We start from the raw sequence: 24,790 nt of genomic DNA, 5'->3' as shown, positions 1-24,790 counted from the left end.
CAGTACATTTGACCTTGCGATGTCAGTGTTTGGGTAAGCCTGCCAAAAGACCTCATTTTAACCACTGTCTTTCTTTATCGAGCATGAAATATCTTCCTTCACATGCTTCCTTGGGTTTTGTTCCCCCCCCCCCCCCGCCCAAAATGGGATTTCTCTGTATAGCCCTGGCTGTCCTGGAACTCTCTCTGTAGACCAGGCTGGCCTCAAACTCACAGACATCCACCTGCCTCTGCCTCCTGAGTGCTGGGATTAGAGGCCTGTGCCACTGTGCCTGGCTCTGGATTTTCTTACACAGATCACTTGATGGGCAAGTTAAGAGAGGGAATCTTAGATACAATATCAAGGCACAAACTTCCACAACTGAAGAAAATCCTGAAGCACCATCCCATGCCTCTCTCTGGAAATGTAATAAAAACTCAGAGCTTGGTGGGCACAGGGGTGGGTCCTGACAGGCTCTGTGTCTGGTATGGTAGGCACTCCCCAGGTCTGCCTGCTGCCAGCCAGTCAGCTAAGGTCAACTTAGACGTGTGTCCTCTCATCAGGAGGTTGGTAGTCTGAAAGAGGTGTCAGCAAGGCTGGTTTCCCCTGAGTCCCCTCCAGTGGCCAGGTGGCTGCCTTCCCACTATGGCCCTGTGTGGCGGAGACCATCCTGAGGCTGCAGACTCAGAGACCCCCTTCCTAACGGGCCCTCCGCCCCACCAGACCACCATCCGCCCCTGTGGCCTCAGTGAGTGCCAGTCACCACTTTAAGGAGGCTTTCCCAGGTGCAGTCACGGTTTGAGGTACAAGAGGTCAGTGTTTCAAAGAGTTGTGGAGAAGAGTCACCGCCCAGCCTGCGATGACCCCTCTCCTGAATCTGGGGCTCTGTGGGTTTTCAAGACCTTCTGCTGTGTTTAGTCTCTTTGTCTCTGCGCTACTGTGGGGACGTTGGTTGTTCCCACGTGACCAAGGCCAGAGATCACCTGGCGAGTCTGGCCAGGACCCACTCCAAACCCAGGTCTCCCATAGGGTGAGTTTGCAGCGGCGATCCTCAGTTATGCTCCATAGACATAGGCCAGGACCACGGGCCCTGGCATCCAGCAATTAAGACAGCTCTGGGAAAATCAGCCTCAGAGCTCCTGGCCTAAACACATGATCCAATCAAGGAGCATTTGAGAGTCCAGCTGACCAGGTGGGGTTTCCCAGGATTTGATATTTCTCAGCGGCGGGTACGAGGTGAGCCCTGTCACTGTTCTGGGGACTGGGGGACGGGGGGGGGGATAGCAGGGAACACACTCAACACACTCAAGCTCCTGACCCCCCGAGGAAAGCAGAAGATAGATAAATATGCTCATAAAAACATAGAATTTTAGAGAATCCCAGAGAGAGCGAGAGAAAGCTATCAGATGAGCCACCACGAAGAGGCCAGTGTGGGAGGACAGCACCCACCTCCCAAGCAAGGGAAGGAGGAGCAAAAGTTCTCCCCGGCTTGGAAATGACTGTTTGGGGAGCTGTCCCTGCAGTTACAATCTAAGCAGCAGGCTTCAAAACTAACACTAATTCCTTAGAAAGTAACAGCCGTGAAAAGTCACCCAGAGCGTGACAGAGCTATTCAGAAATCCCACCACAGCCCAGGAGAGGAGGAGGGGCTTGAAATGCAGCAGAATTCGAACCTGTATCAGGGTATGTGCTGTGTAGCACAGCAGAAAACCAAGGCTAGAGTGTACATGACCCTAGGCCCAACCCCTACCAGATACATGCTATCCACTGAAAACACACTCTACGTGCTCATGTGCATACACACAGACACCATATTTACCCCTGACTGTGAACAAAGAACTCCTGACTACATTTGTTTCCAGGTTTACGATAATGTGATGCCGTTGTGTCATGGTACTAGCAGTAAATCATGAACACACAGTTTTTAGTTTTAACATACCCTGTGCTGCACACACACCCATGTACACACACACATGCAAAGGCTTCCATTTACATAATCACAGCTCTCCACAGTTTGAGCTTTATTTGACAGAAACTAATTACCTCCTAGGGCCTAATCCTGTAGATCAGAAATCGGTACATAACCAGTAAATTGAGATATAATTGTCCTGAGTGGGAGTTTCCCCTCGTTAGGAGTCGAAGCACATAGCGTACTATAAAAGGACTAAAACCTTAGTGCTCCATGAGGAAATAACAGGAATTTAACTCAAGCTCGCCCTGCAAGTGGGGGATGTGAACCCCAAGGTTCATGGGATGTCCTGTCTTCCTTCACAGTATAAGATGAGCTCTGAAAGAGCCTGTTGCCCTTGACACAATTAAGCTGGTCCACATGGAGTCCTTGGGGGCGGGGGTGTCCCAGACTGAACCCTTACTGTTCTTATCAAAGCCACAGGGAGCCAGTGCAGTCCCTTCTGAGGTCCCAAACCTTGCCCTTGGGATGATGAAAGCCAAAATGACAGGAAGGGAGGAAGGGAGGGAGGGAGGGAGGGAGAGAAAGAGAGAAAAAAAGAGAGAGAGAAAGAAAAAGAGAAAGAAAAGAAAAGAAAAGGAAAGAGAGAGAAAAGAGAGAGAGGAAGGAAGGAAGGAAGGAAGGAAGGAAGGAAGGAAGGAAGGAAGGAAGGAAGGAAGGAAGGAAGGAAGAAAGAAATGGAGGGTTTTAATTCCTTAAGCCTCAGAATGGGTGAGACCGTAGGCAGCCGGTGTGGAGAAGACAAAGCCTTCTTCCTCTCCAAAACTAAAATTAATAATGAAAAGAACTTTATGCACATAGGCAGATTACAGTGCTGACACTGAACACTGAACACTGTATTTTATGAAGTACCCATTTAAAAAAATGGCAAAGTGTTCTCAAAAGATAGAAACAGGGCATGCAGAGGTCCAGCAAGGCACCGCTGGGTCCCTCCTCAGCAAGGCACCGCTGGGTCATTCCGGAGGGAGCTACAGAGCCCCCGCCGCCTCCTTCAGCCACCTCTGCTTCTGGCACAGGGCCAGCTGGCATGAACAATTGCGATTTTCCAGGTCTCTGCAAGGAGCAGAGATTAACGTGCAAGGCCAGGCATTAGCCACAGCAGGCAACTGGACTTCCTGCTTTGTGACGTTTTCTAAGTCACACAAAAAACATGGTCCCCACTCCAGGAAACTCCCACACACCAGGCTAGCCCCTTCTTTGGTACACAGTTTTTCCTAGGGGAGAGTAATTCTTTGTCCTAAAATAGAGGTGCCCTGAGACCCGCTGCCCAGTGCTGCGTGGCCTGGCTCCTGGAGGATGGGAAGCCTAATTTGGTCATCTGAAAAGGACAGTTTACTCTGGTCTTCCCGGGGCCATCATCCCATCTCCAGCTCCGTGGAGCTGTGTCTGGCTTACATAACCCCTAATCGCCAATAGTGTGTCTTTAACTAGTCAAGTGTGTACAAATATGCAGACATTGACAGAAAAGAAATAAGCCATCGTGGGATCAAATGTCCCTCAAGAAAATTTGCAGATAAATGGTGGGATCTGGAAAAGATCATCCTGAGTGAGCTATCCCAGAAGCAGAAAGATGCACATGGTATATACTCACTCATATAGACATATAATATAGGATAAACCTACTAAAATCTGTACACCTAAAGAAACTAATCAAGAGGGAGGACTCTTGCTAAAATGCTCAATCCCTATCCAGAAAGGCAAAGAGGATGGATATCAGAAAAAGAAGAAAACAGGAAACAAGTTAGGAGCCTTCCACAGAGGGCCTCTGAAAAGGTCTGCCCTGCAGACTATCAAAGCAGACGCTGAGATTCATGGCCAACTGTTGGGCAGAGTGCAGGGAATCTTAGGAAAGAAGTGGGAAACAGTAAGATCTGGAGAGGACAGGAACTCCACAAGGAGAGCAACAGAACCAAAAATCTGAGCTCAGGGGTCTTTCCTGAGACTTATACACCATCCAAGGACCATGCATGGAGATAACCTAAGACCCTGCACAGATGTAGCCCATGGCAGTTCAGGGTCCAAGTGGGTTCCATAGTAATAGGAACAGGGACTGTCTCTGACATGAACTGATTGGCCTGCTCCTTAATTACCTCCCCCTGAGGGGGAAGCAGCGTTACCAGGCCACAGAAGAAGACAATGCAGCTACTCCTGATGAGACCTAATTGACTAGGATCAGAAGGAAGGAAAGGAAGACCTCCCTTATCAGTGGACTTGGGGAGGAGCATGCGTGCAAAGTGGGGAGGAAGGGATTGGGACGGGAGGAAGGAGGGAACCATAGGGGGGATACAAAGTGAATAAAGTGTAATTAATAAAGAATTAAAAAATGGAAGAAAAAAGATTTTTGCCCCCAAAAGCCAATTGACACATCACTCAAAAATAATTTTGCACTGGAAAGGCAAAACTCATTTGTCATCACGTTCATTTCCCAGACCTGACATGACAAAGTGACACCAGGTGGCGTGGGGTCCTAAGAAGCACATCATTGTCCCCCACACACTGCCCCCTTGGGGCTGGAGGCTAAGAGCGAGGCTCCAGCCGGCAGGTTCCCCTGATTCTGCCTGTCTTGTAGACCCTCTGCCCCCTGCCTATGGCTAAGTGTCCTTAAGTCCTGACTTAATACTTAAAGGCATGCGCTCCATCCCCATTTATCTTACCCACTTTAAAGCCTGTCCCTGGGCAGCTGGGGGCTCCGAAGCCAGGGCTTCTGCCTTTATATTTAGGGCACCGTATGCACCAAAACCCATCCTCTGTTCAAAAGAAAGCAAAGACCACAGTGAGCACACAGAGCAACAGCGTGACCAGGAAGAGCTGGGTCTGCTCTGAGACTTTGCTGTGGTCTGCCACGTCTCTCCCTTTACTGGAAAATGACAGTCAGGAATGTAGGGACAAGGACTACGTGCGCTGCTCTACCAGGGGGACTGGGCTCACTGTTAGATCCCTGGTGACAGCTGGTGCTGGCCCGCCCAGTGCCCCTCTCCTCTGGGCTCCTCCCTGCACTGCGGAGGCTGAGCTAGAGGAATTGTCCCAGGTGGATTTGTGGGGAGGAACTCTGCTAACCAAGTCAGCTCCAGCCAGTGTGTGCACTGTCAGGATCCAGTAAGGGCCCCAGGTGCCAGCCAAACCTGGAGGCCCCGTCTCCAGCCAGCACTAGGACCCTGGTGTAGGGGTTCTCTGGAGCTGCACGGGAACACCCCACCTATTCCCTTTGCCTGGTGCTCTGTGTTAGGACGCATGAAGGTCCCTGCAGGCTCCTGCTGGAGTGCACGTGACAGCCTGCCTCCTGCATCCTGCCCACTCTGCACCTCCCAGGCCGGCTCTGTGCTTCCCAGGCATTTGTGAGAGGTGTGTGCCCTCGATAAAGTGCTCCCTATGGAAACCCACAACTCTGGCACCGTGGTCTTGTCCTCACCTCCTGCATCAGGGACAGTGGAGAAGAGGAACGTTATTACATAGAGACATGATCTTGAGCTCTGACTGGCAGGGTCTCCCTTCCTCAGCACAAACAATATCGTGGGCCTTGGCGGAGACCAGCTGGAAGGAAGAACGTGCCAGAACCTTTAGGGTGGTAAAGTCTCCTCCCCTCAGAGAGCTCCTTCTCTGCCTTCAGCAATAAACCACTGAAATAGAGAACTGCAAGGGAGGCGTGTTGCCTCCGGCCAGCACCCTGCCCCTCACAGCAAGACAGCGGCTGGGACAAAAGTGCTCAAGAAACCCCAGGGGCAGATTTGTGTGGCAATATCTGCTTGCTGCCTCCACCCGCCCACTTTTCTTAGATATAAAAACCCTGACTGTGCTTATCTGAAGAGCTTCTAGCTTCCCAGCCCTGGGTGTGGCTACACAACTACGTTCTGGCTGATACCACTTGAGCACTGAAATTTCTCCTCCTGTCTTTCCCCACTGCTTTACGCTGGCTGAACAACAGGTGCAATGGCCAGTGCCTCTGCAGCCACACTGCACCACAGAGGGAAGAGTTATCCCAAAGAAAGAAGAATAGTTATACGGAGTGCTCCCTGGAAGATACTGATCTCCAGACTCCTTTTGTTGAGCTGCTGTTATTTGGGCTTTCAGCACCTATCCGTGACCCTCGTGTGCTCACACGTGTGTCACAGCCAGTGTATGACGTGTCTGGACACACTGAATTTAAGGTGATAATGGACATCCAGCAGCACACCACATGGCTAGGTGGTTTCTTCCTTAACTCTTCTGCTGTGTGATTTTCCACCTTCTAATGTTGACGGCCATTTCTTCACTGTTACATCTCTAGGAACCTCAGTTGGGGCAGGCATGGAGGTACAGCCCTTGATCCAGCTACTCTGGGGAAGGAGGGGGCGGGGCCAGCCCGAGCAACTCAGCTTTAAGACCTTGTCTCAAGAGGGAAAGTTGTCTTTAAGGGGACCACGATTACACCTCCACATGCTTGCGGCCATGTGTCGGGCTCTAGGGCCAACCCTGAGGACCGCAACGTCTCCCATGATGCTTTGCAGCAATGTTCCCTTTGCACCTCTACTGTTTAGCAGCCAGCAGCGGCAGGCACCCCAGCTTTTTCCCTTGCAGGGTGCAGCAGCCTCTTCTCACTCGACAGCCTGCTGAAAGCGTGGCTCTCCCCTCACTGGACGGCCTGTGTCTACCTGCTGAAAGCGCGGCTCTCCCCTCACTGGACGGCCTGTGTCTACCTGCTGAAAGCGCGGCTCTCCCAGGCCCTGACGACACTAAAGTGGGCTGGCCAGGTGTAGTAGCTAGGCAGGGCCTCTTTACACCGCCACTGATGCCTTTCTCTCTGCTTCGGGTGCAGTTGCAAATTCTCCCCACTGTTTCCAAATACTCAGACTATTTTCTCTCTGACCAAGTCTGGTCTCTATGACATCAAGTGTTCACTGTCATCTAGACTTCCCGATGCAAGCCTCTCGCAAACATCTCTCTGGTTCTCTAGTAAGAATAGTCAGATGCAATCAGAAATCCAGGATACCAATGAGCCTGAAAGGGCACCTGTCGGCCTCACAAACACACAGACCTACATTCCCCAGTATCTGTAACTCTCCCATCTTATGGTCCACAGAGAACTTGAGGTGAAAGAGGAGAAATGGGGCAAGGAGGATGCACACCCAGGGCTCAGAAGGGGAAGAGGCTCACCAATGTGACAGTTAAAACTAGCCTCAAGTACCGGGCAGAGTGCAGCCTGTCTGCGCCCTGCACCCTTCTCTTCACAGCTGTGCACTCTGGAGCATCCTTGGCTGGTGAGGCCTTGTTCTCTGTAGACATCCTGGCCGCCAAGCCAGGCTCTATCTCCAAGGATACCTCTCTCCTGGCTTTTCAGCTGCCTCTAACCCAGCCAGAGAGCTGTATTTCTTTGCATGTTGTCAAAGATTACTGTACTGTCCTCTTTGGATGCATACAGATGAGCCCATTGTATTCAGAATTTGCCTTCGGGTGCAAATCTCTAAGTGGAATTCTGAAAGAGGCTATGCAAAGTAGCTGGAGGCAAGGCCATCAGGGTTGAGCATAGCTGAGGTACCTTACCGGGACCTTCACCAGCCTCGGACCTCACCTGCTCCTGTATGTGTTGATGAAGCAGAAGGCAGAAGTTGACCATCACGGTGAAAATGTCTGCCCTCTCTGTGGATTCTTAAAACAATAAACACGGCTGAATATCTGTGCAGTGATACAGAAGGACAATGATAGGAGCTGGATCAATAATACACATTTCTTTCCATGCAAAGATGGGTATCCACTACCAGAAATTGTCCTTGGCAACTGAGCATCATGCTCTGGGCTCCAGGTCCACAGCTACACACTTCCACTGGCCTACATCTGAAACAAAGACATCTGAGCGTTATTCCTCTGCAAGGCTCTCTTAAGAGCCCAGACAAACACCAGCTGACTAGGTGGAAACCACTCTTTAGAGATGGGTCACCTGGAACTTAGGTCTAGTTCTAGTTCCCAGGAACATAGGTCCAGATATTATAAAATGAAGGAGAGACTAGGGCTCCACAGAGGGCCCAGTCAGCCAACAGCTCACCTCACCTCACAAGCACAGGAACACCCCTTGAAAACAAAAGTCAGAAGAGGGCCGTGCGCTTGTGATCTTGGCGTGAGAGGGGTAGAAACAGACAGACGCCTGAGGCCACTGGCCAGCCAGCTAGCCTACATGTTTACATGAGAAGCAGTGAAACAGATGCTGCCTACAAACAGACAGGCAAACAAACGGTGGGCAATAAGAATAACACCTAAGGTTGTCTCCTGGCCTCCATACGCACACACTCACACATGTGCACACACCACAGGCACACACACAAGTAAATAAAGCAAGATTAAAACTCTAGAAGAAAAGAAATGCTCCTCTAGGCAAGGTGGCATCAGATTGGCCAGTCTTAGAGCTGGCTTTAAGCAGCACATAACAGCTTTCTATAACCAATCCCAGGCAGATGTGCACCCCTGCTTTCCCAGGGCTGCTGAGCTCCAGGCTTCTTTCACACGGGGGCAGAGGCTGACAAAGGAGAATCAGCTACCTCAGCCCTCGTGCAGTGTGACCTGCGGGCTATCCCCGAGAGTGCCATTGAAGCCTGTTGTCTGCAGCATTCTTATAGACCAAAGCAAAAAAAAGCAGAGTCATCTCAGTCCTTTCAGGAATTCCAGAAAGAGAGAAATCTCCTAATCAGCTACTGGCTAGGTTTCTCTCTTAACTTGGCAAAGCCTGGCCTGACGTAGGAAGAGCTGGGTTGCAGGACTGCCCACATCAGACTAGACTGGCTGTGGCCGTGGCTGTGGCAGGTCGTCTTGATTGATGACTAGTGTGGGGGCCCAAGCCTACTGTGAGTGAGCCCACACCTAGGCACATGCGTGTGAGCTGTGTAATGACACCGGCTGGGCCTCAGCCAGGGAATGCGCTAGAAGCATCATTCTTCTCCTCCACGGTTCTGTTTTGAGTTCAGGCTTAAACTCCTAACTCCCCTCAATGATGGCATGTAGCTGGAAGTGGATACCAGAAATTAACTCTTTCCTTCAAGCTACTTTCACTGTGCTATTTATCGTGATGTCAGAAAATAAACTAACGTATCAGGCAATGTGACCCAAAGCTTGATGGTTTAAATTGTTTTAAACCTGTGTCAGGAGATTGCAGAAGTGGCTCAGAGGTTAAGAACACTGGCTGCTTTTCCAGAAGACCTGGATTCAATTCCCAGCACCCACATGGTGGCTAGCAACATCTGTAACTCCAGTTCCAAGGGATCCAACACCCTCTTCTGGCCTTCACAAAAATGCGTGCATGTGGTCACAGACATGCATGCAAGCAAACTATTCACATACATACAATAAAAAATAAATTTTAAAATCTTAAACCCATGTTTTTCAACAGACTGGTAAAACACCATCTCTTAAAGCAGCATAAATATCAACAGAGGTAACAGGGGCCTTTCCGTCTAGTGTGTAAGCACTGGAGCACCCATTTGGACTGCAGGTGCCCAGGGGCCGGTAAGGCACTGGCAAGGGTTGCAATTTAGACAGAAAAAGCACCTGACATTAGTGTGTTATAGAATGGAAACTTCTCCCAAGAACAGTGGCAATCCACCTTTTGCGAGAGTCATTTTCAGCTAAACCTGGAAAGGTACAGCGGCAAGTTACAGTTGCCCACTGGGAGTGACCAGGGTGACCGAAGGGCTATTTCCACCCCAAACACATAATTGGCAGAATTTTGTGGGTTTGTTCAACTATGAGACTTGTGGACGGAATAAAACGTGCCTGTGTATGGCTCACAATGTCTTCTAAGACCCTCTCTTGCTTTCCCACAAGCATATTTATCCACTAACTTCAAAATTCCACGTCTGCTCTTTGTACAGGCCACCATTTAAGACATCAGTAAAAGAGACAAATGGTAGTCTTTCAACAAGTAATTCTCACTTGGGACCAACAACTAAAACTGGAGCAGGCAGAGCGTGGTCACCACGGGCACATTCTTCCTGAGGCTTCAAGCCAAGCCGCCAGGCAACATAGTTATAACATTACAAAAGGTAATCGGAATTCTCTGCTGAAAACAGCAGCAGCGACTCAACCGCAGCTGTCTTAACTACCATCCCAAGAGGCGATCCTGTCCGTGATATGCGGGCATCCGTCTACATTTGTGCTCACCTGAGTATCGGTCATGGGCCAGCAGCCACTGGGGTAATGTCCAGAGAGAAAAAAAGAAAACCTCTTTCCACAGTGAGCATCAGCTGGTTGGTGTTTTTTTTTTTTTTTTTTTTTTTTTTTTTTTTTTTTTTTTTTGCAGATAAACAACTGAATTTTCCTGCATGCTGTCATGGCCTCTCTGGGTGCATGTGTGCATCTGTCGGTCCTGTTGTACACAAACAGGAACAATTCCTTGGGGTCGGTCCTCACCTCTGGCTTCACAGTCTGGCTCTTGTAATTCCCCATGGATCCCTGAACAGGAGGGATTGGTAGGCTACCCATGGAGTGCTGAGTGCTCTCCCTGTGTGCTCCTAGTCCGTGGGTCCCTGAGCTGATTCACACCCACTGTAAGTGGCTTGTCTATGAGGGTTCACACAGGCACTGGCTGACAGGCACAACAGTGTGTCTTTGGGAGGTGATGGGTGCAGCTGTCTGTCTTTGGGAGGTGATGGGTGCAGCTGTGTGTCTTTGGGAGGTGATGGGTGCAGCTGTGTGTCTTTGGGAGGTGCTTTACTACAAGTTGATTTACTACAGACAAAATCAGGCACAGAGAAGGGAAAACTGGCACAAAGGCCCACCTCTAGCCAAGAAGCTGTTTGTGATTGAAACCCGCTAGGGAGGGAAAGCCACTTTTCTTCAATGGCGTGTCACCGTGTATATCAATACACTTCAGGACAGACCCTATGCTCAAAAATGCCAGCGAACACAAAACCAACTCAGAGACAGGGAGGGAGGGAGAGAGGTGGGGAGAGGGAGAGAGGGGAGGGAGAAAGAGAGAGACAGAGAGTGAAAAGGAGAGGGAGGGAGAGAATGTTTACCTGTGCATTTTTGTTTTATTTTGTTTGGGGTTTGGTTTAAGTTTTTTAGAAAAAAGAAAAAGAGCATGAAGTTGGGTAGGGGATCTGGGAAGAGCTAGGGAGGAAAAAGAATATGGTTAAAATATATTGTATAAAATTAACAAACTTTTCTTTTAAAAAAAATTGAACTGAGTTCCCCCATTTCCCCTGTTTTGTTGAAATGCTTACAGAATAACCATTTGTGACTATGTGCTCCATGACAGCACTGTTTGGCGTTCCTTCTCCCCACCCCTCCTTCCCCACTGCCTCTGCCACATCTCTTCTGCTGGCTCATATCTAACATTCTTTTGATGTATAAGAAAGAAAGATAAAAAGAATTCATGACCTGGGAAATGGCTCAGCAGCTGAAGTACTTACCACCTTGGCAAGAGAAGCATCTTTGGAGCACCAGGCCCAGATAAAATGGCAGGTGCAGGGGCTTACCTATCATTTTAGCCTTGGAGAGTAGAATAGGACCTACCCAAGCTGGCTGCCGGACCAGCCCTAGCACTGCACTCTGTGCTTGACTGGAAGATTCTGCCTGGATGAGTGAGGTGGAGGGAAATTGAGGAAATTGCTGACATCAACCTTGAGCCTCTACATGCACACACATACCCGCGTGCACATACATGTGCCCTCACACATAAAAACGTATACATGCATATGCATGCATGTACCACACATACTCAGGAAAATAAGAATGGGAGAATTAAAATAGTCTAGAGGGTTCTGAGAAGAAAGGGGAGCCAGCCACGGACTCATACGGTGTCGGAATGAGAGAAAGGAAGCATGGCCCCACTGTGGGCAGTGGATTTGAGGAACGCAATGGTCTGTCACAGGGGAGTCCAAAACAGCTTGCCATGGCGTGGAATAACAGACAAAGCTTTGGGCTGTGGGGACACGATACCCTTTGGGTGAAAACTGAGAGTCAGATGCAGTGGTCTGGCCAGACCTCAGAGCAAGCAGGCCCCACCTGCTGTAGTCAGGGGCATGACCAAAGAAGGAACGAGGGACTCGAGAGCCATCTGCTGAAACACACCTGCACTGTGGAAAAGGTCTGTGCTGAACATTTGTGTCTGAGAAAGTCTTAGGAAATGATTGCAGAGATCAGAGCCGCCAGGGCTCTGTCAGTGACCAGCAGGTGCCTGATAATCAGTAAAAAATTCGACTTCACAAGCCATTTCTGGTATCCCAGAACATCACCCAAGCTCACTATAAAAACCCTTTCTGTTTTATGGACTGGTGGGAAATTGCACTTTGCCGAGCACTTATCAATTCAAACTGCCAAAGGGTTTGTGTCTGCTCTGACACACGGCAGCCCTCAGTCCACAAGAAGATGGAAGAAAAAGAAATCACCAGCTAATTGTGGTCCAAACATTGGGTGATGCTGTGTGGAGGTGGGGGGGAGACCCTGTTGGTGCTTGCAGATTTTCTGGGAAACACTGGGCTCTGTGAGCAGGCTGCAGTGGAGACTGCCAGAACAAAACTCACCCTGCTCCCATCAGCACCACATCAAAACTGTCTCTGATATCCAAAGAGACTGTTTTCTAAATGAATGCCCTATCACGGCTCCATTGTCAACTACCAGCAGGGTCTGCAATGGTGGGGAGGGAAGGATGTGCTCAGAGAACCAAAGAGGGCAGTCACCACACAGAAATAGCAATGGCACACGTGCGCAGTAGTCACGATTGGTGGGCATGTTTTCTAAACCCACGTGAGCTGACACCTCTGTTTCTTGATCTCAGTCCATACAAGCAATGTCTCCACTGCCCGGAGCCAAGATTAAAATGAGTGCTACCAAGCCTGGCTTTGTTGCTTTTTCACATGAGTTCTGAAATCAGCTCTTCACACTTGCCGGCCAAGCTTTCTTGCCAGCCAAGCATTCTGTTGACTGGGCTATCACCTGGGAAATAAAACATGTGCACTAGAGTCTTCTTGCTCATGATGGTAACACCCAGCCTGATAGCATAGGGACATAGAGTCACCCCAGTGTGCCATAAGGAGAGGGCTGTACAGGGGTGGAGAGATTTATAATCTACCTGCAGAGGAGCAAATGGTGAAAGACAGACTATCAACACACAGTTTTTGAAACTAACAATATTAATAAATACCTTCAAATTAATGCTGGAAAAAGTAATTTATAAATTGCTTGTTTTTAATTCAATGACTACCTCTGTTACTCTTTCTTCCTTAACCTTCCAGACATCATTTATAATAAAAGAGGCCCTAGTCCTTCTTTCCTCGTCAAGGTATAGAGAAAAACCGTTTTCTTAGTTACACAGCGAGGAGGGCTGAGATTAAAGACGACATATTTGACTAACAGGAAGATGTGCTCATTTATCATGCCCTTAAGCTGCAGATCTTCCAGTGGAATTAGAAGTTTAAATCAAAGCTCTAAAGCTCAGCCAGCTAAGGACCCAAAGGAAAGCAGATGGCTCCTGCATCCTCCCCAACAAGGTCAAGCTAATGTTAGCATCTCTTCCCTGCACAGCAGACTGGGGAAGACCAGTGCCACGAACATGCTAGGTCATTATGAGGCTTGCAGTGGTCGCTGTGGCAGCTGACGGAGCCACATCTCCCACCCTGTGAGCCCCCACAGCTTACCCACAGACCCCTTCAGTGGGAGCATGCCAGCTATGGGCTCCTGACCCAGACGGAGCTCCTCTGCCTCCTCCCTGCTCTGAGGAACCTAGCCTGCTGGGGTAACATTTTTCTCTGCCCTTCTCTCCATTTCCCAGTTGCCTGGAATCCGTGAGGGTCTACTGGGTGGGCTGCCTTGCTCCTCTGTCACCTCCCTCCGTGCCTGGTTAGCCCTTCAGGAGGGATGACAGGCTCGAAGTGAATGCTAGGACTACACCTTCATCTGCACAGGGACACAGTGAGGCTCTAGGAATATCAGGATGTCTCCCTTCAAAACACACCTGACAGTGTCTTCCTTCAAGTGTATGAAGCCAGTCAGGGACATCACATAGTTCAAAACAAAGTATGTCACTCCTGGCCTGGCTTCATCTGCTTCTTTGCTTTATTTGTGTAGGAAGATACTCACCCCTGCACATATATATATATATAACATATATCCTACACATATATAGTATATTATGGGCTATATGTTATATTTTATGTATTATAGTCACTTTATTGTAATGAATTCACCAATAAAACATCATGTAGCATACACATCATATACATGCATACACTCAGGCACACACACACACACACACACACACTAAATAAATAAATAACTTTAAAGAAACATCATGCCACTAGATTAACATAGCCTCTAAGTGAACACTTGTCCAGTCCAAAACTACTCCATGTATTTCAATAAACTTCTGGCAGTTTGAAAAGCCATTCAGAAACCGTGGAGTTCCACCAGTGTTGCACATTTTCACTCTCAAGTGTGTGTTTATGCACCTACCGACAGGAAAAGAGAAAAGCATGACAGGGTTAAAAGCACTTGTCCCGATGCGCTCTAGGGCCTGGGTGCTCTTTGCCACATCCAGTCTTGCCCATCACCTGGCGCTACCCTGTGTCGCTACTCTAGACCCCGCCCACAGCTGCTCACAGATACGCACGTGTGTGTTACAGCCTGGGGTCCACACACGAGAAAGTGGGGTTTTCTGAGATTAGGTGACACTGCCAGCCCGCCTCATCCCTGTGAGCACGCAGACATTAGTACAAATGGTTTCACTGTTTAATCAGAGTGGCCTGGCCCAATGCCGAGAGAGAAGTACATTGTGGGGAGTAAACACAGACCCTGGGCCCACAACCATTCCTCGGCCCTCTGTGTAACCGGCTCCCCAGTGCTCTCTCTCTGTTCCTCCTAACAGAAACATCCATTCATTGTCTTCACCCTAACCTGGGGCTCCCAGACACAGTGCAGAATGTCTGGTAAAGTTTTCACTTCAGATGTGAAGTGTTTCTGATAGAACTATACCCCAACGCTGTATGGAGTAGATCCTAAAAGCATTGAGCCTATCTGAAACTGACATCCTAGTGAACACGCTGTACCTTACAGTCACACAGGGCTCTGCGGTGTGACCACAGTGCCCTCCTTGACCAAAGCCCAGATAACCACCCTGACACCCTCAGGCCCCAAAGTCTCCCATGGGCCTCATGGTAAGTCCCAGAGGGCACACTCTCTCCTCTGTGACCCCTCAGGTCTACCACGCATCTTTGCAGATAGTCCCTTAACAGGAGAAGCATTTTAGGGTATCTCTTTGCAGCATTCCCAGTGTTTTCCTGGGACCACAAGAGGTCCTGTTGCTATTACATGTCCTATGCAGGCACGCACACACCCCCGTGCGTGAGTGTGTGTGTGTGTGTGTGTGTGTGTGTGTGTGTGTGTGTGTGCTTCAATATCATCATCTCTGATTATAGAATGTAGTACACAGTAGATAAGGGAATATTGAATGAAGGAGTAAATGAATGAATGAAGCAAAAGAAGAGAAGGAAAGCTACAAGGAGAGGGAGAGGAGAATAGGAAAGAGAGAGGGAAGGGGAAGGGAGAGAAAGGAAGAAGGGCAGAGAGGGATGGGGGTGGGGAGAGAGGAGAGGAGCAAGGTGAGCGTTCTGAAGTGCTCTTGACTGGAGCCCTTTATCCATGGCTGGGATAGTCATGGGCAGGTGGTCAGTACACATGTGGCCACTGCGGACGGCTAGCCTGGGCCTCCTCAGAGCCTGGGTCCGAGGTAGCGGGCCCTGTATGTTACCTGGCTTTTTCCATGGACATCTTTCAAACAGGGATCCTGAGGCGGGCCCACAAGCTAAGCACATCCATCTCGCTGGCGTCTCAGGAGCTGATGAGTTGCCCAGATGCAAGCTTTGCCAGGTATCAGATAATTGGTAGCCATCTTTAATCTACCGCAAGGTGCGATCCAAGCAAGAAATCAAATAAAGCCGAAGCTACAGGGATCCAGGAGTCTCCGCCAAGCTCATTAAAACAAAAATAGCTGACAGGCTTTCTGAGCCTCGGCTGGGAAACTGATGCGTGCCCAATTAATATTTCCTTCATTTTCCCTTCATCTGGCTTCTTCCTGTGCCGAATGGTTCCTGACTGGGAGGCTTTCGGTTTCTCCTGAGAAAGCGCTTGTCTGGGTAGCATTGGAGTCTGGCTAGGGGCCATTTGAACCTCTCCATGGAGAATTCCCTCAGTGTGTCAAGGAGTGCTCACACAGGGATCAACTTGACCCTGAGCTCTGTAAGCAGCAGGGTGTCCAGAGTCTTTTCTGTCTAGATGTGCTCAGTGGCTGGAGGGTCAGCATCCAGACCTGAAGTGCCGTGTTCCTTCCTGTCTCCTTAAGCTTGACCACAATACTTCATACTCTTTTTATCTGTATAGTCAAGCCCATGTATGCCGTAGCAAGCAATGGGGGGGTGACACATGATATCCTCACAAGTGTGTGACAGATGCACATGCATGTGCACGTGTGTGAATATGGAGGTCAAAGGTCAGTGTCTGCTCTTTTCCTCAGTTTCTCTGCACCGTATTTTTGGGGACAAGGTCTCTCAATGCACGTGAAGCTCACCAACTTGGCCATGCCAGCAAATTTCAGCCGTCTGCCTCTCTCTGCCTCGGTGTTGGGGTCCCAGACACATGCTGCGGCACCCAGCTTTTGTGTGGATGCTAGGGATCTGAGCTGCCTCCATGCGTGTGCAGTCAGCACTTTACTGGCTGGGCCATCTCCCCAGCCTCTTGCTTGCGTTTCTTGTCTGTTTGTTGAGAAAGGGTCTTCTGTAGCTTCCCTGCTGATGTTTTGCTGGCCCAGACAGATTCCAGGTCTCCAAAGTGAGACCAGGGATAGAATTTATTGAGCTGCACACTTTGGGGCACTTTTCTGAGTCAAGAGAATAATAGGCCATGTTTTCCACCCATTTCAAGCCTGTGAGTTAACTGCCAATGCCAAGAAATTTCTAGTTATCTTCATGTTGAAGCAAGATAGCAACTTAGCCATGATACAAAGAAAACAGACTCTGAAATGAGCATTGTGTGATTGTTTTTTTAAAAGTAAAATTTGGGTATGACGCCCATCATGAGCTGGCCTTATAAGCAGACAGCAGGACTGTGTAAAGCACCTCCATGTTCCATGTTCTGCTTAGTCATTTAAACAAGGAACAAGTTTCCATTCCTCCCTGATACCTACAGTGAATGCCACTGGCCCTGTTCTTTGTAAATAAGAAAGGGAAAGAGAGGTCATGAACCACGCAAGCAGGAGTAAGCTTGCGTGGTGGTTTCTTCCAGAACCGGAGCTGGCAGTGGACTCACCAGACTCTCCAGACAGACCCTGCTGCATGCTTCCCATGACCTCTGCAATCCAGATGAGCACAAGAGCTGTGCTGAACCCCTGCCCACCCCTCACCAACCAGACAAAGCCATCATGCTGTGGGCTAGCTGCTGGGCTCGAGTTTAGCACAGCCAAAGATTTCACCATCTCATTTTGAAGCAATTCTTAAAAACATGATTGACAACTAACTTGGTTCTCAATCTGCCTAAAGCTAATGAAAACCGGCCACTCTGTGAATCAGGGAGACCCCTTTGAGGGGAGCACACGATTGTAGAAGAGTGAAATAGACCACTTGAGACAGTAGAGCAAAATGCTGAGCCCAGGCTTCGTGAGTAATCAACATTGATCAGAACTGACTCGTGACTCACTATGGATGTTTTGGAAGCTGGTCACTTAGCCGAGAATTTCCATGAGCTCCCAACAGTCCTCAAGAGCTGCCCCCTTAGGTGTATTTAGACAGTAGTCTCTTACAATTTCTGAACCCTCCTCCCTCCCTCGCCTGAAACTGGAGTGAAATGGCTTCCATCCAGCCCTACACAGTGTAACTGAGGACACAGAAACAGCCAAAGAGGAAGACCCAGCCTCTGAGGACATGAAACTGCACCTGCTGGGCGATGCCCCTGCAGCGGCATCTCAGCATCCTCACAGGCCTGCTGCTCCCTGCCAAACCTTGCAAGTGTGAAACATACTCATTTAAACCACCTTATCACATAGCCCAGGTTGGAGCACAGGCTGCTTCTCACCTCTGGGAAACAGCTGCCTGCAAAAATCAATTCTTTAAACAAGATTAGGACTGTTTCACCTACATGGTGAGGAGAGGGAGGGGGAAAGGGAGAAAGGAGGAGGGAAAAGGGGAAGAGAGGGAGAAAAGGGAAGAGAGGGGGAGAGAGAGGGAGGGAGAGAAGGAGAGAGAGAACAAGGGAGAGAGAGACAAAGGGAGAGAGAGACAGAGGGAGAGACAGAGGGAGAGACAGAGAGGGAGACAAGGAGAGAGGGAGAAACAGAGAGAGGGATAGGGAGAGGGGGGAGAGAGGGAGAAGGAGAGTTGCAAGAATACAGGAAATACTATTTCTGTACAAACTGTGGAAGCAGATGCAGACGAGGTGCCTGCTCTAGCCCACCATGCCTCCATCCATGTCACAAGCAATGCTAAGCCATCACCTGACCTCAAATGAAGAGAGGGATGTGGTCAAATCCACACTTTTCTAATTTGACAAAATATTTGATAAGCAGAACTTGAAGCTTCCCTGCCTCTTCTTGAAAAGGGCTCTAAAGGGCAGAGGTCAGCATCTTCCAAGATCATGGTGTTTGTGTGGACTTAGAAAGATCTCCAACAGTATCACTTATCACTTCAGATTTTCATTAAGGCACATGATGTGGTCCATTATCCAATGTTCAGTGTCAAAAGGGGAAGGATGGGAAGGGAGGAAACAAACAAGGAAGAAAGTTGGGGAAGGAGGGAGAGAAGGGAGAGAAGGAAGGGAGGGAGGAAGGGAAGGAAAGGAAGAAGGAAGGAAGGAAGGAAAGAAGGAAGGAAGGAAGGAGGGAAGGAGGGAGGGAAGGAGGGAGGGAAGGAAGGAAGGAGGGAAGGAAGGAAGGAGGGAGGGAGGGAAGGAGGGAGAGAAGGAGGGAGGGAAGGAGGGAGGGAAGGGGAGAGGAAAGGAGGAATGAACATGGAGGAGGGAGGAGAGTAAAGGATGAGAGGTCAGAACACTCCTGCACATGGCTAACAGCATGTCAAATATACTCATCCCAATGATGAGAAACATGGACTTTCTCCAAGATGCCCCTTGCGTGTCAGAGTCACTGCACTGCTCAACGCAAAAGGCAAAACAGCTTTTTCAAAAGTCATCCTGCTAACTCAGACTGATAGGAACAAAGCCGGTCAGTACTCATCCCTGAGACAAGCTGCACAGAATCGGCCACTTGCTCAGCCACACTGCACCCGAGGCGGGCCCATTTGCAGACCCTGATGGTTTAGAGGCTGGCTTAATAAGCAATTCCAATTCCACTCTTCCCTCATCTCGATCAATATTAAAAGCCACCTAAAAGAATCAACAGCACAAAGAACACGTCCCTGAGTTTGAGACGTTTGTGTGATCATTTCAAATAAGAAAAGAAGAAAATGCACCAACAGAGCTTGGGTGGAGACCAGAGCATCGTGACTGTTTGCTCTGAAAGCTTGCTGTGTCTGTGGTGTGCTCGGCTGTGTCTGTGGCATGCATGGCTGCACTGGTAGCCTGCCGGCTCCCGACTTCTGCAGTGCACAGTTTACTGCAGTAGCAGGGACAGAGAAGGCTCAATGGCCTGGGAGACGTTGTGGAGGGAGGTGCAGCCCCTCTGTGGCCAGGCGCAGTCTGGCTTGTAAGCCACAGGCTTCTGAGGGGAGCTCCAGCCTGTCACTGCCCCTCTCCAAGGAGCTCCATCTCAGCCCTGTCCCAAGATGTGTGTGGAGTTGGCTCCTTGGTGAGAGCCATCCTCCACCCATCTTCCAAATGCATGATATGCTTTCCTACTCCGAACACCAAAACGGCACACTGGGCAGCTTGTGCCTTAGGGAGAGCCCAGCATGGCCGCATACAGACAGGGTCACAGATACTGTCGCCCTTCTAGAAATCACACCTCTTCTTCCTGCCCTCCATGCCACCCTTCTTAGACACAAACGCAACATGACCTGGGCAGCACCTTCCTCCTGAGCATGGAAATGAGCCCTCTGTCACCTCCTGCCCGCCCACACCACATGCTTGTACAAATCAAATCGTGATGGGTTAAACAGCTCCTAGGAGCAATCAGCCCACGGCAGTTTGTGGGTCTTATGACCTGTCATGCACCAAGAAGAGAAGAGAGAGTTGATGGCCAGCAGGTGATGAGAGCCAAGGGAGGGAGACGGCAAAGGGCACTGGAAACTGAATGCATATTTGAATTTTGTTTCTTAATTGAACCCTTAACTTAATGGCAGTGTATGTGTCTGCATGAGAGTTAAGGTAGGTCTCCCCACATACGTGATAACAGAAAAATTAGCAAAGTGCTCTCCTGAGTGCCAGTGGGTGGACTCCCTCAAAAGGAAGGGTAATGACTCGAGTTCCTATTATCTGGATCTTATTTGAATAGGTAGAGGGCAGAACCTGATAGGGCACTTCCTTCATTGTTGGTAACTATGCAGTCATGAAGAATCTCACCTTTGCCTGCGCACCCTCACAGCTAGGGGAAAGCTCTCAGCAACAGCTCCACCCCAAACAAGAGACACTACTACAGAGCGAAAAAATAAAAAGAGAAAACCCTTGAGGGTGACAGCCAAGAGCGGCATGGCCGTGCCTGTCAGCACAGAGAGCTGCTCCCGACCTGGAGGACTCTCAGATCAGGTGGGTTTCTCTGCCTTTTGTTCTCAAAGCTGTGTCTTTAGAAACAATGCCTCACAGCTCCGTAAGTCAGGAGAATTCTGTCCCAATTGTAGAAACTCAATTTAGCTCGGCAAGCAGCACAGCCTTTCAGAAGGGTCATTACTCATGAATCTCTCCTTCGGATGGGAGGTCTCCCACAGCTGCTCCTCTGTCATCCAGCTACTTCCTCTCGTCAATACAGAAACTTAACCCGAGTCTCCCTAAGTGACCGATTGCAGGTTACACATCAAACACCCCGAAGCGAGATATTTTTCTGCGAGAATAAACAGGTGACTAGTGATGAGCCGTGTGCATTCAGACAGCATCTGTATTTATGAGCATGTGTGAATTTAATTCTGCTGTCTAGACTGCAAAGGTCTGTCACTGGGGCCATGAACTATTGTTTCACTGAAATGGAAAATTACTTCAGGAGCAGAGCTTCCCAGGGCCCAGTCAGCAGACAGCTTGTCCGTCGAGCCATGGTCATCTCTGATCACCTGCATTCTAACGCCCTGCTCGAGGGATGTCTCCACTGGAAAAGCGTTCCCTGCACCAGCGTGAGGGGGACTGACATCAGTCCCCAGGACCCATGTGAAGTATGAGGCTCGCTTGCACAGTCTTGTATACAGAGCCCTGGGGGAAGGGGAGCAGGTGATTCTCAGAGCTCTCTGGCCACCTGGCAAAATCAGGAAGCTGCCGCCAGGGTCAGAGAGAGACTCTCAATATAATAATAATAATGTGAAGGAGCACCTCCTCCACACATGCACACATACGCATGTGCACTTGCACACACCAAAGAAATCACAGCCGCCGCCATGGGTAGCTGAGGCAGTCCAATGGTTAACAGCACTTCCAGAGGGCCTGAGTTCAAGCCCCAGCACCCACACCAGGAGGATCACAAATTCTGTAACTCCAGCTCCAGGAGATCTGTGGCCTCAGCCTCTGCAGGCACCTGTGCTCCTGTGCTCAGCCCCTAACACACACACACACACACACACACACACGAGCAAGCATGAGATAATTAAAAAGAATTAATTAAAATCTGCTACTGTACAGAGTCTGGATGTTGGGGGAGGGACACTGGGCTTCCCTGGGCTGATACCTCAGGAAAGTGAGGAGGGCTTTGGGGGGGGGGGGGGTCCAGACAGTAAGAAATGCACAGGTGTCATATTTCCTGTCAGAGGTGTAAGGATGGCAGCTACGGGACTCCCAGCAGGCTGACGCCTAGCCAGCAGCCGTCTAGCAGAGCTGCAGTTCCCTTCTTTGTTACCTGTGTTTTGTGATGACGTGGTGTCAAGACCCACAGATCACTTCCAGAGTTGTCATGTCTTACATGTCATCTAGGGCCTCACTGAACCCATCCTTCCAATAATAACGTGCTGCCCGCACACGCAGCAGAGCCGGGAAATGCTGCTTTCAGAGGCTGCTGAGCAGCTCTCCCAGGCTCTCTCTGTCTCTGCTGCAGCTCTCCTTTCTCATGGGTCCTGGCTCCTTCACACATGTAGGCAGCTTCATTTGATATTAACAGGAAACACGCATTAGCATGCTAGACCTCACTTGATAATTGCTCTGATGGGGTAAAATAACTTGAGTTTTAATGTGATTTAATGTTAAGCTAAAATAGAAATTCCAAGACCCAGGAACTTGAGAATAAGAAATTAAGTAACTTTGATTCTTTAGGGAAATGCGAGCATTTAGTCTTTCTGGGCTATTGGTAGCCTTTGTCTTTGCTTATTTTTAGAGATAAAAGCCTCCAAACAGCTCACTAATATAACAATGTGTCACACCCAAGTGTATATAAGCAGATTTTTCCTCACAGTAAAGGTACACCTTGTTTATAACAATTTGGATTTAAACAGTGCTATTATCTTATAATTATCAAATAATTTCTAATTTTTTGCCACTTAGAAACAATTTTTTTAATGTCTAGGCTTATATAATGAAAAGCCTTATTCACAGCATCTTGAATTTGTTCATTTGATTAATTTTTATACCTCCAAAAGAAGCTCACTCCATGTCCACTGATGCGAACCAACTTTTAACTGGCAGAAATTCCGGCTTTTGAGTGACAGAAAGGTACATTCTCCTAAGAGCCAATCATGTCTGTGAGCACACAGCCCAGGGCCTTCCAGCAAGCCCTGAAAACCAGTGAGCATCAGCGTGAGCACAGGAGACCTGGTGCTCATGCGCCCATCACCATGCCTCCTCCTCAGGCTCCCGGCTGCTCAGGCACCCAGTTCATGCTGGAACAGAAGGCTCAGAGTGTGGACCGGGGACACGCTCATAAAAGATATTATAAAAGATGTAGTTGGACCATAAAGCATTTTATTCCCTTTTTAAAACCCTGTTCTCTCTCAGGTACATGGTGGAATTTTCCAGAAGCTGCACATCACGGGGCATTGCAACAGACCGAATGCAGAGGCAGACAGGAAACCCAGCTGGTCTCTGTCAGCCTGACAGTAGCAGGATATAAAACACCAGCTCTCTCCGCACTAAGTACGCCTGATGCTTTGAAAATAGGAGGCTTTTATAGATAAACATCTCTTGAGATAAGATGTAGAATGTTTACTACTATTCAGTGACAAGCTAACATGCCAGAGGTTTGTGGGGTCTTCTTCCACAAGCACTTATACAGAGAACTTTTATATAGCAACTTGGGGGCTCTGGGGTCTTTGGACTGTAAGAACCATGGTCCTAAGGCTGTGAGAGGGTGTGGATAGAAACTTCCGTCGACAGGTGGCTATAACTGTACAGCCAGGAAATCAGTGGGAGCCTCAGTGAGGGGTGGGCCTTCCTCATTTACAGCTCCAACCCTCCTCCTCCCTTCTAAATTCCACTTGCTCCCTCCTCTGCCTTCTGACCTCCTTGACAGTGGTCCAAATGCTTCCCAGTCCTACACAGGAGACAGAAACGTTCTGGGCATGCTTAAGGTCAAGAAAGGCCCAGTGTCCTTCTCATGGCCACTCTGATAACTCATTGTGTACCTCACAGCTCTGACCTCGACCCAGACGGCGCACAGGGGAGTATTCTCCGCTGCAGTCCTGTTTGTTACCCACACTCGGATTGGTAGACACCAGCACCGCTTCCAGTCGGAGGCAATGGGGGCTCTCCGCAAAAGGGGACCACACTATAATTCAGGACATTTAAGAGCATGCAGAGCATGTCACCCTCAGAGCAACACTGCCATGCTCAGCACCTGGGGGTCAAGGGCCTTGCTCTTACCCAGAGTCCTCTGCCCCAACCCACATCTTCCATGCCAGTCTTTAACATCCATAAAAATACGAAGCTTATCCCTGAAGATGGTGGTGGGGCCTGGAGAGATTGGGGCACACATTCGCTGTGGTGTTATCTGGGGTGACTCTCAGCAGTAAAAGCAAGACCCCTGCCTCAGCACTGCCTCTGAGGCAGGCACTGGGCTCTGAGTGCTCCGAAGGGCAGAACCCCACTTCCCGCTCTCCTTCCCGGAGCTGAGAGCTTCACAGCTTTCAGAGCGCTCATCTCATTTGATCTCATTTTAGCCTCACAACAACTCCAGTGGCTTCTCACCAACCCTAATGAAGAAAGCAGAGAACCTTTGCATTGTAATTAACATGTTGCCCAAAATGGGCGCCCTCCTCTGGGAGGGAACTGCTCTTAGACTCATTTAGCCTGTTCAGTGTTTCTTTGCAAAGCCGGACCACAGGGTTCACTGCGAGTTGCTAAAAGCCACTCTAAACCAAAGCACGGACATAAATAGCAAGTCGAGTTGGGTAGAAGGCCCTGGAAGGCATGGTTCACAGCTACGCACACCAGGAGGATGGAGATGGGGGAGGGGAGGTGGCAGGACCTTTCCTGCCATCTTACCATTATCTCCCGAGGTCTTGTCTTTCCCGTTGGTCGCTCCAGCACTTTGTCTCTAAAAATGTTTAAGAAAAGAAAAACAAATGATCAGATCATTCAGGACTACTTTTGCCTTTTTTCTGTTAATTCAAATATCTCTCGTATCACACTAAGTGCAGGCTACCATGGCTTAGAGAGTTAAAGCACAGTGGTGGTGAGACCACCAAACCCTGACTCCCAGCAAGGGCCTGCTCAAGCCCCACCACCACCCTCCTCAGTGTCCGGGGCTGGCTGAACAGAGCTCAGGAGTCTCGGAAAGTCAGGGTTGCTGATGAAGTACTACCTCATCCAAAGAGTGGAAAC

The 24,790-nt window shown here is 49.3% G+C and overlaps 1 protein-coding gene across 1 annotated transcript in view; it reads right to left on the bottom strand.

Annotated features, from left to right (window-relative positions):
* Pcp4 (Purkinje cell protein 4) overlaps positions 1-24,790 on the bottom strand; it is a 55,010-nt gene that overhangs the window by 5,440 nt on the left and 24,780 nt on the right. Inside the window, exon 2 of the mRNA XM_021654945.2 lies at positions 24,452-24,503. Within this exon, the coding sequence (XP_021510620.1) occupies positions 24,452-24,503 (52 nt within the window). The remainder of the gene's footprint in view (positions 1-24,451; positions 24,504-24,790) is intronic.

The sequence above is a fragment of the Meriones unguiculatus genome, chromosome 17 (assembly GCF_030254825.1).
Source record: "Meriones unguiculatus strain TT.TT164.6M chromosome 17, Bangor_MerUng_6.1, whole genome shotgun sequence".
Classification (NCBI taxonomy): domain Eukaryota; kingdom Metazoa; phylum Chordata; class Mammalia; order Rodentia; family Muridae; genus Meriones; species Meriones unguiculatus.
Note: the sequence above shows the minus strand (reverse complement) of the source record. Positions and strands in the feature narration are given on the sequence as shown.